This window comes from Epargyreus clarus, unplaced genomic scaffold, assembly GCF_041222505.1.
Source record: "Epargyreus clarus isolate Ecla_fem2 unplaced genomic scaffold, WU_Ecla_fem_2.2 ptg000023l, whole genome shotgun sequence".
Classification (NCBI taxonomy): Eukaryota; Metazoa; Arthropoda; class Insecta; order Lepidoptera; family Hesperiidae; genus Epargyreus; species Epargyreus clarus.
Genome location: NW_027332230.1, coordinates 702,675 through 718,118, shown reverse-complemented (window position 1 = coordinate 718,118; position 15,444 = coordinate 702,675). Strand labels below are relative to the sequence as shown.

The window sequence follows — 15,444 nt, the reverse complement described above, 5'->3', positions numbered from 1 at the left end:
ACTGAAAAAGACTTCTTGACAAAAAATATATGAAAATTTTAATTGTTAAAAAAAAATATTATTGTGTAAAGCAAAAATAAAGTTTAATCAAAGGTTTAATGAAAATTTAATAATGTAACCAGTTGTCAAATGTACCTAAGAAGTGGAAAAATTAACGACTATATATCAATCACAGACCTTTAGATATAGGTCTGTGATATCAATCTTTAATCCATTATTAGGAATTTCTAATAATATTATTTCATATTCGAGGGTTCCATGTTCCATACCACAAAATTTTCATTTGTCGTCTTTTATGATTTGTTATCTAAGTAGCTATAAATACCAATGGCACAGTATAAGGATCTACCAGTATTGAAACTCGGCCCTGTCCTTAAATTATATACCTACAGGTGCGCTGGGCGAGAGTTCGCGTTAGGGCTGCGCACCCTTTTTTTTTTGTTTACGAGAGGGAAACCTTCAGTATTTTAATTACGTCTAACATTCTTATAGTTTTTTTTATTGTAAATATTATTTTTTAGGATTTAATATAATTTGTTAGTGGAAAACAATAAGTAAACTAATAAGTTATAATTAATAAACCTAAAGTATAGTTATGTTCAACGAGAATACCTTTTGCTAAATTATCATTCGTATGTAATTTTTCTTCGTCCTATCCATTTATTTATTTATGAATCCAGGTATTTTGCTCGGTAAAAAATCGAAATCCAATCTTTTAAAAAAGAAACAAATCATGATGCTATATAATTGTTTAAATTTAAAAAAAATAACAAAAAAATACAACCGACTGCTATGTCACTACAAAGTAAAACATAATTCAAATAAATGTTGGATTAGTACTGAAGTCGGCGCTCTATATATTTCGTTGGATAACGATGTAAACAGCGTGTCTGACATCCAACATTTATTTGAATTATTTTTTACTTTGTAGTGACATAGAAGTCACAATTCAATTGGCTACTTGACACTTTTTGGGAAACTGTTTTAATGAATTCATATACGTATTATATATGCCTTTCATTGATCATTTTTTCGAAAAAAGGGCTATTTATTAATAAAAAACATATTTTTATTACGGTAAACGGAACGTTACGCCAAAACAGGCGGTCAAGTGTCATTTTGTAGCGTGACGTCAACACATTGAAAATATAGAAATAAACTTCGACGCTACACATACTTCAGGGGAAATCTTGGGAATTATTTAACTTTTATTAGTACAATTGCAAGAATGTCAAATTACAAGGCGTGTGCAGTGACGATGTGTTCAAGTACGATCGCTAAATATCCTAACAAATTGCTTATACAAGTTCCTAAACCCAAATCTCATAAACGTTAAAGAACTTGCAGATTCTTATATGTTTAAATCCTCTGTTTGCAAGCAATGACATTTTATACTATTTATGTAAGAGAAGTATTATTGAGAAAAAGTAACTCTCGAGTGATTCGTCAATTCCAAATCATTGGAACGAGACGTAATCAAAACAAAACAGCAAGTGGAAGTATTCATATATGTATTTAATATAATACATAAATGTCTATGATAAGAATATAATTATAAGACGTCTATGAGAATTCTATTTTAAGGGCCCATTCTGTAATTAATAGGACACAATTAAAATATTTCATGACTGTGTTATTATTGCTTGTGCATGTGCACTGATTAACTTACAGGACTGTATAATTAAAAATACATGATTTGCTAATATTAGTATTTTATTAACCGATTTCTTTGTTTATTTGGTTTATATGGTTCTATTAGTGAGTACACACAGTAGAACTTTTGTATATATTTATCATATGTTACAGTTACAATAATTACTACAGATCACCTAAGCTAAATTTTTGTGCTGCTTGCGTGTCTGCTTTTCTTCATTACTAAAATTATTTTCCGTAACAAATGGATATATATTTTTATCACTGTCATTTTCAGAATTAAATTGCAATGCAATAATAGGAACTGTATGGTCACTTTTCTTCCTTCATCTTGTTGGGTAGGTTACGCAAGTAAAGATGTACTATTTCCCGTGTACTTTACTTTATGTATTTCAGACTGGTGCCCACTTTCGAAACTTTTGGCTCCTCACTTCTTCTAGGCAGGACAGTCATCACATTTTCATTTTCATTGATGTACCTTGTGTTCAGGACAACTTTTACTTTTCATGAAACACAAACTTGCCTTCCTCTTAAACTGTACATACTCTATAACGTCGTCACTATACGATTGTCGGGAAGATCTGTAAATATAAATATAACCAATTAATAACCTTAAAACAGTTCACATAAGAATATAAGTATATTTAAAAAAATCTTAATAATCACTTGAAGACAACCTTTCTTCTGTCTGAAGTCAGTTAAGAAATGTTTTAATTGTCCGATATGATTAAATGTAAATATAAAGAATGTTTTACTTACGTTGTTTATTTGATATTTCCATAGGTTATCTCACGGAAGTTTTTGTATCCATTTTGATTTATTGCACTGCATATATGGAGATTCTTTAAGCAGGTTCACGCTATCAGCTTTAATATAGTATGCCTTCATTTCGGTTCACAACATATTATAAATTCAACCAACTCTAACAGCAAACGATTTAATTATTATTTGTCTTGTTTGGTTTCGACTTTCGATGTAGTGACGTCACATGACATTTGAGGCAGCACTGTCGCCGTTTTGGGATTTAAAATCCACAGATAAAAAATCGAAAATTTCTTTTTAAAAATTAAAATACTTAGAACGTATAAAAAAATAAACGAAATACTGCATAATTTATGTTTACTTATAAGCTATCATATCCAATATATTTCATATTTTATTGTTATAACTGTCAAGTACCCAATTATTCCCATCGGTTGATGAGTTACATATTTTGTCTCCGAGCCACATTATCAGACCCTTAAATAGTCAATGATGAACTGGCTTTGCAATTTCATTATAACCTACACCAAATATCTTCAAACACAACTCAATTATTCCCATCGGTTGAGGAGTTACATATTTTGACTCCCACACATTATCAGAAGTTACATATTTTGTCTCTAGAACCCACTCTGATCCTCATCATATTTAAATAGGATCAACTTGTAGCAATAGTCCACACACGAAATTAAAGGCATTAAAATAGGTTCATAAACGGCGAAGTTATGGCTGTTATATTTACATGGGTGGAGGAGTTTCCCTCATTTTCTCCAGAACCCATCGATGGATCCTAACCATATTTAAATGGGACTAACTTCCAGCTCGTCTCTACACAATAAAAAAAGAATTATTAAAATCGGTCCACTAACGGCGGAGTAATTCATGTACATACATAAAAAAGATACTGGCCGAATTGATAACCACCTCCTTTTTGAAGTCGGTTAAAAAAATACTGCCTAAAAACCGTCACACTCACCGCTCAGGCACAGTACAAATATGGAAATGCGTCAGTTAATCCCAGCAAAATACGATAATTATTATTATTACACTTATAAATACGGAAAGCAGTGTAAAATTGGTACAACTTGGGATACAACTTATTTTGATTTTTTGTAGATCTTTAATTTGTTATTAATTACGGCGTAACCTTTTACGAATTTTGGCGGAAATGTACAAATGAAAAAAAATGAAAGCAATAAATGAAAATATAATCATCATATGCAATCATGGACAATGTCCATGACATTTGATGTAACTTGTGTTTAGGACAACTTTTACTTTTCATGAAACCCAAACTTGCCTTCCTCTTAAACTGCACATACCCTATAGCGTCGTCACTGTAATGCTGTCGCGAGGATCTGAAAATATAAATATAATCAATAAATAATCTTATTAAATTAACTTAAAACTCTTTACCAGGGAAAATGACTTGTGACGCCAAAAGAAGTACTAACAGAGATACAGCGCAGCATTAATCCAAGAAAAGCTCCTGGATTTGACTTGATCACAGGGGAAGTTATGAATAACCTTCCGAGGAAAGCTGTAGTAAAATTAACTAGCATAATTAATGCTGCATTTAGAATCCAATATGTTCCAGACTTATGGAAAGTTGCTGAAGTAATCATGATACCAAAACCGGGGAAACCGCCACATGACGTTGCATCATACAGACCTATCTCCCTATTACCTATGATGTCGAAGGTCTTTGAAAAGTTATTATTAAAGCGACTCAAGTCCATATTGGAACATAAAAAAATAATACCAGACCATCAGTTTGGTTTTCGAGAAAAACACTCCACAATTGATCAAATTCATGGGATTACCAATACAATAGAGAAATCATTAGAAGAGAAGAAAGTCTGCAGTATTCTTAGATGTAGCGCAAGCCTTCGATAAAGTCTGGCATGAAGGTTTGATATTAAAGTTAAGAGAAATGTTACCAAAACAATTCTCAGAAATATTAATATCCTATATTTCAAATAGAGCTTTCCGAGTGAGACAAGGAGAAGCATACTCTAATCTCAAGCAAATAAAAGCTGGAGTACCACAAGGTAGTGTATTGGGGCCAGTCCCGTACCTCTTATACACCTGTGACATTCCAGAAACAGAAAACAACACCTTTGCAACTTTTGCCGATGATGATCACGCTGAAGCAGCGGAGAAATGTCAATTAGCTATCAACAGAGTAGTTAACTGGACGAAGAAGTGGCGAATTAAGCTCAATGAAAGCAAATCAGTGCACGTCGACTTTACAAATAGGCATAATAACTATCAACCTATATATATAAATAATACACCCATACTATACGCAAATACAGCCAAATATCTTGGCATGACTTTTGATGCGAAGCTGCGCTGGAAAGCTCACGTCAAGAAAAAACGGGATGAGCTAGAGCTCAAATATAGAGCTATGCATTGGCTGCTTGGGAAACATTCTTCGCTGCCTACATACAATAAGTTATTATTATACAAACAAGTCCTAATGCCAGTATGGATATATGGTATTCAACTCTGGGGCTGTACCAAAAAAAGTAATGCAGAAATTATTCAAAGATTTCAAAATAAAGTACTTAGGGGTATTGCAAATGCACCTTGGTATGTAAGAAATGAAGATCTACATCGGGAGCTTAAAGTAGACCTTGTCAAAAAAGTAATCAGTACATATGCAGAAGGTCATCAAAAAAGACTTCATCATCACGTCAATATCGAGGCGATCCAGCTCCTCGATACAACGGACCTAGTGAGAAGACTCAAACGGACTAAACCCTTTGAGCTTGTGCCATGACACAGTGTAGTGTTAGTGAAATAGTGATAAGTGAACATTATAGAACACAAGAACAATGTGTCTACTCCCTTATGTGTTAAAACAAAGAAGTGCAGTGTCAGAGGACACCACCTTCATTATATGATTAGTTAGCAGTTTAAGTTAGCGTAGAATTACTCATTAGTCATAAATTAGGCTAGATCGTAATTAATATAAAGTACCTATTAGTACACTTGGTACTTTATACAGTTAAAAAAAAAAAAAAAACGGAAAATCACTAATATGAAGCTGACACAAGTTACCATAGACAATAAAAAGTAAATTAATTGAGTCTGCGGTCGGATGTCAACAAGGAGATCCACTTGGGCCAGCAATTTTTAGTCTGGCCATTCATCCCATAATTTCGAAATTAAATTCAAGGTTGAACATGTGGTACTTGGATGACGGGACCTTAGGAGGCGATGAAACCAGCGTATTTAATGATTTTACATATCTTTTAGATGCCTTAAAAAAAATTGGCCTTGAACTGAACTTTTCGAAATGTGAGCTTTTTATAAATGAGCTATTACCTGAATCTGTACGTAGATTAATTTTACAAAAGTTTTATTGTTTGTCCCCTGATATTCAAATTGTAGGAAAAAAAACACTTCGCCTCCTGGGTTCTCCCGTTTTAGAAGAATCTATTGAACCTTTTTTCGACGAACTGTTGTCAAAATTTGATGTTATTTCTGAACGTTTAGGCAAAATTAAAATTCACATGGCTTATCATATTATTCGTTTTTGTATTTTTGTGCCTAAATTCACATACTTTTTAAGATGTTGCCCAGCTTGGAAATTTTTAAATTTACTGTCAGTTTTAGATTCTCATATTTTAAGAACTTTGTCTAATATTTTAAATTGCAATTTGAACGAGAGATCTTGGTCCCAGGCCTCTTTACCCATTCGGTTTGGAGGTCTTGGTATCAGGAAAGCTACATCTGTTGCATTACCAGCATTCCTGTCTTCTGTGCACGGTGCGAGTTCTCTGTTTCAAAAAATAACGGATTCTTCATTAGGCCATACAGAGATCTCGTATTGTGAGGAAGCTAAGAATGCTTGGCGCATAGCTTGCCCAGGTGTATCACTACCTGTGGACCTGAACGTGCAAAGGCTATGGGACGAGCCGCTTTGCAGAATTACACACACCTCCTTGGTAAACTCAAGTGTGAGTTCTGCAGAGCGAGCTCGTCTTCTAGCCGTTTCTGTTAAGGAATCAGGATTTTGGCTACATACAACACCGTCCAATAATTTAGGGACGGTGTTAGATAATTCTTCATTTACTATCGCCATCGGCTTGCGACTAGGTTTACCTATAATTCATCCACATTGTTGTCCTTGTGGAGTTCAGGTAGACCATTTGGGACATCACGGCCTTTCTTGTCGTCGTAGCGCCGGTCGCCAATCGCGCCATGCTGCCCTTAATGATGTCATCCGCAGGGCTCTTGCTACCGTCAACGTACCGGCACAATTAGAGCCGAACGGTGTTGTACGTGACGATGGTAGGAGGCCTGACGGTTTGACTCTAATTCCTTGGAAGAATGGGAGGTGTCTTGTGTGGGATGCTACGTGCGTCGACACAATGGCACCTTCCCATCTTCATCTTTCGTCTAGGGCGGCTGGTGTTGTGGCTACCGACGCGGAAATACGCAAGCTGCAGAAGTATGCTAGTCTCAGTCGAGACTACATATTTCTGCCGTTTGGTGTGGAAACGATGGGGCCGTGGGGTTCTGACGCTCGATCTTTTTTTAAACACCTGTCAAGGCGTCTGATCGAGTGCACCAATGACCAGAGGGCTGGCGCTTACCTCGGGCAAAGAATTAGCTTAGCTATTCAACGAGGTAATGTCGCCAGCGTTTTGGGGACTCTACCAAAGGACAGCAATTTGGATGAAGCTTATTATATTTAATTTATTTTTCATACATAACTATTTTAAATCCTGTTTTATTAATAATTTTTGTATTTCTATTAGGTTAATATTGTAAATAATTTACTACGAAAATATATTTTATTAATTAAAAAAAAAAAAAAAAAAAAAAAAAAAAAAAAGTCAAACTGTCCTCATATTTGTCACATTTGTTGTCATCTTTCAGCGACTGTCAGATCAGCTGTCTAATGTCTATCTGTCTCTGTTCCTATTGTCAGAGTTAGAATAAAAAGTTGCGTCGAAGATAAAATTAAACTAAAAAAATCTGATGTAATCAAATGTGAAAATGGAATAACATATCTCTTTTAGTATTAACCATGTTTTAACAAAAAAAAGTAATGATGTCGGGGCATCATTTTCCCATTCAAACCGATCACACTCGCCAGACACGGGATAATTCGTTCTAGTTTCGATAATTTCGAGAAGTTAGTTTACACTTTACCAGCAAGTGATTAAGTATGTCAACCGTACGATCGTCGGCAGCGAAGTTGCTGCGAGGAGCTCCGGGCGCGGCGCGGCTCGTGGTGGTGCCCGTCCGCCGCGTGTGCTCCTCCAGAGCATTGCCCTTGACTCCTGGCCAACACACCGGTGGCCGCAGACGTTACGCCGTTGGCGCCGCCACCCTGGGTCTCGCATTATTAGCTGCCGATCACGTGTTTAACGGTACTTAATTTATTTTACATATCATATAAGTATACCTCACATCTGTTAATTTATTGTTGAAGTTTACAGGCCAAAAATCCGAAAATAAAAGCGCCATCAACACATACATTAATATTATATACTGGAGAACACCAACAGATTTTACTAGGTCTACCTTACCTCATCATATCATTGACATGAAAATAAAGAAAAATAATTTCTGCATAAATAGGTTCATCAATGGTATGCTAGAGTATGATCAATAAATCTTCTACTAGTGCTTGAAGGTGGTTCAATCTGTGGTTTTGTGCTTTCCCATTTGGTAGGTAGGTGTGGTGAGGGAGAAATACTTATCCAAAGCTTTTCAACTGAGCCCTCGGAATACAATGAGTCCTGCGGTGACTCGTCCCCCCGGGAGACGACAAGTTTGGCACTACAAGTCAGCAGACTGGGACGGATTCCGGGAGTTCCTGGCTTCGTACCCGTGGAGGCAGCTATGTTTCGTCTCGGGTGATCCTAGCTCGTGTGCTGAGTCTGTAACTGAAGTGATACGGCAGGGTATGGAGTGCTTCATTCCAAACTCTGTTGTGTCCGTCGGCGGACGGAGTCAGCCCTGGTTTGGGGGGTCTTGTGCTAAAGCGCTAAGCCTTAAGCAGGAGGCCTTCCAAACCTGGGCATCATCACACGCTAGCAAGGACCCAAAAACCCCCGAGCTCCGAACCGCGTTTAATGCTGCCTCCCGTTCAGTGAAGAAGCATATGGCCAAGGCGAAGTCTAAGCACATCGGCAGAATTGGCGAGCGGCTACTTGGTTACCCCTCCGGGAGTCGAGCCTTCTGGTCGCTGGCCAAAGCTGTCGAGGGTAATTTCTGTCGGTCTTCACTACCGCCCCTGCGGAAACCAGATGACTCTCTGGCCCATACGGCAAAGGGGAAAGCCGATCTTCTTGGTACCCTCTTTGCCTCAAACTCGACTCTCGATGACAGAGGGGCCACACCGCCTACCATCCCGCGGTGTGAGAGCTCTATGCCGGATATTCGCTTTACGCAGAAGGCTGTCAGGCGAGCTCTATTGTCCCTCGATGTCAAGAAGTCGAGTGGGCCGGACGAAGTCTACGCGTTGGTTCTCAGGACGTGTGCTCCCGAGTTGACTCCCGTCTTAACGCGCCTATTCTCGCTTTCCTGCACCACTGGACAAGTACCGTCTTCCTGGAAGGTTGCCCTTGTCCACCCGATTCCCAAAAAGGGTGACGGCAGTGACCCGGCCAACTATAGGCCTATAGTGATAACCTCCTTGCTCTCAAAAGCTATGGAGCGTGTTATAAACACGCAGCTCCTTAGGTACCTTGAGGACCACCAGCTGATCAGCGATCACCAATATGGTTTTCGCAAGGGCCGGTCAGCTGGTGATCTTCTAGTGTACCTCACTCACAGATGGGCACAGGCTATTGAGAGCAATGGGGAGGCATTGGCTGTAAGCCTAGATATCGCTAAGGCCTTTGACCGGGTCTGGCATAGGGCCCTTCTCGCGAAGTTACCATCTTACGGTCTTCCCGAGAGGTTATGCACATGGACAGCCAGCTTTCTGTCTGAGCGGCATATTAAGGTCGTAGTTGACGGGTGCTGCTCAGACACGAAGCCCATTAATGCTGGCGTGCCCCAAGGGTCTGTACTATCTCCCACGCTTTTTATTCTGCATATCAATGATATGCTGCTACAAACCGGTAGCATTCATTGCTATGCAGATGAAAGCACGGGAGATGCCGTGTACGCAGGCCGTGCGAACACCTCTCGGACACTCGTGGAAGAAAGCAGAATCCGACTTGTGTCTGAAATCGAGAACTCTCTGGAGCGGGTCTCGGAATGGGGTCGTCTTAACCTTGTTGAGTTCAACCCCACGAAGACACAAGTCTGCGCGTTTACCGCTAAAAAAACCCCATTCGTCATAGCGCCTAAGTTCCAAAGGACCCAGCTCACCATTAGTAAAAGTGTAGGGATCCTGGGAGTTGACATCTCGTGTGACGTGCAGTATCGGAGTCATTTGGAAGTTAAAGCCAAGTTGGCATCAAAGAAACTGGGCGTCCTGAACAGAGCCAAGGGGTACTTCACTGCGGGGCAACTCCTTTTGCTTTATAAAGCACAAGTGAGGCCCCACATGGAGTACTGCTCGCATCTCTGGGCAGGGGCGCCTCAATATCAGCTTAACCCACTTGACTCCGTACAGAAACGCGCGGTGCGAATCGTCAATGACCCAGTGATCTCTGATCGGTTAGAACCCTTAAGCCTGCGGAGGGACATAGGTTCCCTCTGTTTTTTTTTTTTTATTTTTTTTTTTTATAATATAAGAGTAGCAGACGAGCATGCAGTCCACCTGATGGTAAGTGGCTACTGCCGCCCATGGACATCTGTAATCAACCCCAGATAGGATTAGATATTCCTACCTGAGGTCGGCCACAGATGCGCCGCTACCCCTGAGGACTAAGCTGGAACGCCTCGGAAAAGTCTGTCTCCCTTACCACACCCTTCAAACCGGAACACAGCAGCGCTTAACACTGCTGTTATTAGGTAGAAATAGGTGTGGCGGTGGTGCCGCCGGAGTCGAACCACAAAGGGTTCTACCACCTTTAATTCCCTCTGTGTGTTCTACCGGCTTTACAATGGTGTGTGTTCTGAGGAACTGTTCGATCTGGTGCCTACATCACCTTTCCTTCATCGCACCACCCACCGAAGGATGAGGTTCCATCCACATCAGCTTGACCCGTGGCGGTCCTCCACGGTTCGGTTTGCACGGTCATTTTTACCGCGTACGTGCAAAATGTGGAATGAACTTCCTCCTGAGATATTCCCTCAGGACTATGACATGGACTTCAAGAGGGGTGTAAAAAGAGCTCTCCTTCAAAGCCGGCGATGCATTGGCGACTCCTCTGGTGTTGCAAATGTCCATAGGCGACGGTGACTGCTTTCCATCAGGTAGCCCGTCTGCCTTATCGTTAGGTTAAATATAAAAAAAAAAAAAAAAAAAAAAATAAGCAATGCATCTGTGGCTGATCTCAGGTAGTACTACAATTTTATTTGGGATTCATTACAGATGTCCAAGTGTAGCAGTGTCCACTTATCATCAGATGGACAGTATACTAATTTTGCTACTTTATATTATAAAAAAAAAATACCTACTATAAAACAATTTGCTATCTTACTTTCAGAAAAAAAATTCTTTAAAGCTGCCAGAGTTGGAAATGTTCAAGAAATACGTAGGTAAGTGCAATTACTGCAGTCTTGTATCAAATATCATGTTTGGTGTATTGATTGTAAATAAAATTATTGAACTAATTTTCATAGACTTAAGATTTGTGTCCTCCTAAAGAGTTTAAACATTAAACAGCATTTTGCATGGTCCTTTTCTGGTCTGTCAGTTATGGTGAATCAAATCAAAAGAGTTTTAAAATATGCCACTAAAGGATATATCCATTCAGACTTGTCAGGAGCAGTATAATTATCAGTAAGAGGTTTTTCCTCTATAACAACAATATATGTGAATGGCCATTAGAAAAATATTTGAAATATTATTTAATTTGGGAATGATATTTAATGTTAGACACAAAATAATCAAGTGAAAACCTGTTTATTTCACGAAATCATTGAATTGAATAACAGTTTTACTTGTAAACAAGGCAAAATGAAACTTTTAATCATAATGTCCATAGTATAAAGATGTTAATGCAATTTAGGCAGGTGGAGGCGGCACGCGATAACGGGCGCGGCGGCGACGCGGAGGGCGGCCCGCCCGACCGCCGCCACGCGCTGGGCTGGACGGCGCTCATGACGGCCGCCGCCAACGACCAGCCCGCCGCCGTGCTGGAGCTGCTGCGGCTGGGCGCGCGCCCCGACCTGCGCGAGCGCTACGCCGGCGCGTCCGCCGCCGCCGCCGCGGCCGGCCTGCACCCGCTCGAGACGCTGCAGCGGCGCGAGGACGAGTTCTGCGGGGCCATGAACGCGCGCGCCTCCTTCCTCGGCTGGACGGCTCTGCACTACGCCGCGCTGGCCGACTCGGCCGCGAGCGCGCGCGCGCTGCTCGAGGCGGGCGCCGACCCCACGGCGCGCGACCACGCCGGCCGCCGCGCGCTGCACTACGCGCGCGACCCCTCCGCCGCGCGCGACCTCATCCTGGAGCACGCGCGCCGCTGGGAGGAGGCCGCAGCCGCCGCCGCCGCCGAGGAGCGCCGCCGCTTCCCGCTCGAGCAGCGCCTCAAGCAGTTCATCGTGGGCCAGCAGGCGGCGATCGAGACTGTCGCCGCCGCCGTGCGCCGCAAGGAGAACGGCTGGGCGGACGACGACCACCCGCTCGTGTTTCTCTTCCTCGGCAGCTCGGGGATCGGCAAGACGGAGCTCGCCAAGCAGCTCGCGCGGTACATGCACCGCGACGACCCGGCCGCGTTCATTCGGCTGGACATGTCGGAGTACCAGGAGAAGCACGAGGTGGCCAAACTGATAGGCGCCCCGCCGGGCTACGTGGGCCACGAGGAGGGCGGCCAGCTGACGCGCGCGCTCGCCAAGCGCTCCGACGCCGTCGTGCTGTTCGACGAGGTGGACAAGGCGCACCCCGATGTTCTGACCGTGCTACTCCAGCTTTTCGACGAGGTATTCATATATTATTCACGCGGGTGAAGTGGCACTCCAATGGAGAACATTCGGAACGATCCGCTTAATCGTTTCCAGGGACGGTTGACGGACGGCAAGGGCAAGCTGATCGAGTGCAAGAATGCAATCTTCGTGATGACATCGAATCTAGCGGCGGACGAGATCGCGCAGTACGGGTTGCAGCTGCGGCGCGAGGCGGAGGCGCGCGCGGCGCAGCGCGTGCGAGCGGCCGCCGCGCTGCCGGACGGTAACAAAGGTACCACACCAACATAATACGCACATATATAAGCACCTCTGTATTTTACTCTTTGAAAATTAGCTAAGTGAGTGTATTTTTTATTTCTGTGGCGAGACACGTTAAACAATTGTCATGATTTGTTACATGTATCACTTGATCTGTAGCTAGTACGTTATAACATAATTGAGTAACAGAATAATTAATTAATTTTTCAACAATCAATTTTATCAGGGTTTTTTTATTATATGAAAAAAGACATACATTCATAAACGATAAGCGTATCTTTGATGATTTCTAGAAGTCGTAAAGGATGACACGTCCGAGTCCGAAGAGGAGGGACCCGAGGAGTCGCTGGAGGTCTCCCGGCACTTCAAGGATACAGTCGTGCGGCCGATCCTGAAGCGGCACTTCGGCCGCGACGAGTTCCTCGGGCGCATCAACGAGATCGTGTACTTCCTGCCGTTCTCGCGGCAGGAGCTGCTGACGCTCGTGAACATGGAGCTGACGCGGTGGGCGGAGAAGGCGCGCGAGCGGCACGCGATCGAGCTGCGGTGGGAGGGCGGCGTGCTGGGCGCGCTGGCGGACGGCTACGACGTGCACTACGGCGCGCGGTCCATCAAGCACGAGGTGGAGCGGCGCGCGGTGAACCAGATCGCGCTGGCGGCGGAGCGCGGCGCGCTGCCCCGCGGCTGCGCGCTGCTGCTGGCCGCGCGCGCCGGCCGCCTGCGCCTGGCCGTGCGCGCGCCCGGCGCCCGCGACTACGCGCCGCTCGACCTGGCCGCGCTCTAGCACGAGACCCTTCTATCTGTCCGCTCCGATTCATAATTAGGTCTCCGAGATGTAACCGAAGAAATGTCACTGTCAAAATACGATTACGGGTATTGTAAACGTTAAAAAATTAACAAGAAACAAAAACTTTTACGTTCTCAACAAAAATCAAAAACTTTAACGACTACACACGATTTAAAAAACGCGTCAGGAAACGAGAAAACATTCGAGTTCGATCACGATCACGAATATGAATAACATGAGCTACGAAACTTAAATATGGCGGCACAAGAAATGTATTGGATCCCGATTGTGTTACCATTATCATATTTTAATTTTCTACCAAAAACTTTTATTTATTATTATTACTGTATGGAGCGAAATTGAGAGTAATATAAATATTAAAAAATGTGAATTTATTTTAATTTATTTCGATCATTATTTTATTATCGTTGTATTACTTTAATATCGTCAAAAATATGATATTACCATTTGAAACGTATTTTCTTGATAGGTCAACACCTTTGTTTACGTTTGGGACACTTAATTATGAATCGGACTATACATTATATTATTTTGTTACCAAATTTTAGATTTTTTAAGAGCCAAAAATTTATAAGTTATATGTGTCACAAAAATTCTAAGTAATGGTGCACAAAACTAATTGTTGTATTCGGTTCCTTCTGGTTCCGATCTCCTATTTAATCGACGACGTAAACTCGTCGCCGTCGCTTCATCGTGATATGTATATATATTATTGCCATTGAAGTGTGAATAGACTAGACGTACGTAGGATTTTACATTTACTCCTGTGATACTGCTGGTCGGTGATGTAAATGTTGCCTCGTATATTGATTTAAATAAATTATTGTACAATTTGTACACGACCGTATAGTAACTATTAGAGAGTTATTTGTAAACTTAAAAAATATAAACTTTTTAGAATAACTTACCAAATGGCCCCGTGGGTGGAAAAAATATTTTATAAACACTTCAAAACGTTTAAAAAGAAGCTAATGAAAGGATTTAGAAATGAAGTGTGTGGTGCTCGCTCCATCCAGGTCGCACTCGAGCGCAAAAATATCTAAGACGCTAGCTTACCATTTCAGTAGTTGCTAAAGTACCTAATAAATGTGTAATTTATAAATTTCACCCGGCTTTTATTCCTATACCTTCATTTTTAAAGTTATACTTTTGGCGCGTTTTGAAAAATTGATATTTTTATGGTGCGCGTGCAACATGTAAATGTCATATCAAACATATTATATTATCAGCTGTTAAACTATATTATGGCAATCTAACATGGTGCATGCAAATGCGAGCGTTGAGTGTTAATTTGATATAATATTTTTTAATTTATGGGAAATATTAAGATTTATTTAAACAATTTAGAAATTCTACACATTTTATTTGCGGCATAATTGTTTTTTGTTATATCCATACCAGGCGTGAATAAGTTAACAAAAAAGTATTATGGAAATACAACACGTTCAATTTAACTTATTTTAGTAAAGAAGACGCCGAAACATATACACACGTTTTTTTATTGTTTCAAATGCGTTTGATACCAGTAATTAGTTTTTGATAACTTTTAACCATCATTTGTTGCGAAAATCGTTATTTCGTCACTGGTCAAGAGATGGCAGTACAAGTATTATAAATCACATCAAACTTTCAATTTCAAGTTTTTATTATAATTGAGTCTAGACAGCGAAGCACGACTTCCTAAGCTATGATCCTCCATTGCCAAAAAAATAATTTCAAGAAAGTTTAAATTTAATCGGATAGGATGTATTTCAGATAATTTTGTATAAGGCGAATGCCTAACAATCTTGGTTAAGGCCAATATATAACATGTAATTACATGCAACAATATGTCAAAGATCGATTAATACTCCCAAAAAGTATTAAAAAACGTTTAAGAATATGAATGAGTCCCCCCGGTTGGAAACAATCTGTTTCGAAGAATCATCAATAATCGAAGTAAAGGTGTATTTAGGAAAGCAATAAAACAACGG

At 41.1% G+C, this 15,444-nt stretch overlaps 1 protein-coding gene across 1 annotated transcript; it reads left to right on the top strand.

Moving 5' to 3' along the window:
• The first annotated feature begins 7,292 nt into the window (after positions 1–7,292).
• On the top strand, positions 7,293–14,576 carry LOC140751567 (mitochondrial disaggregase). Its single transcript, XM_073085496.1, has 5 exons — positions 7,293–7,805; positions 10,986–11,037; positions 11,511–12,420; positions 12,499–12,676; positions 12,957–14,576. The coding sequence occupies exons 1-5, from the start codon at positions 7,601–7,603 to the stop codon at positions 13,445–13,447; spliced, it is 1,836 nt and encodes a 611-aa protein (XP_072941597.1). The 5' UTR covers positions 7,293–7,600; the 3' UTR covers positions 13,448–14,576.
• Positions 14,577–15,444: the final 868 nt, after the last annotated feature.

Coding starts and splice junctions, on each gene's coding strand:
- LOC140751567 (XM_073085496.1), top strand. CDS start 7,601: ATGTCAACCGTACGATCGTCGGCAGCGAAGTTGCTGCGAGGAGCTCCG. Junction 11,038..11,510: donor AATGTTCAAGAAATACGTAG/GTAAGTGCAATT, acceptor AATGCAATTTAG/GCAGGTGGAGGCGGCACGCG. Junction 12,421..12,498: donor TACTCCAGCTTTTCGACGAG/GTATTCATATAT, acceptor AATCGTTTCCAG/GGACGGTTGACGGACGGCAA.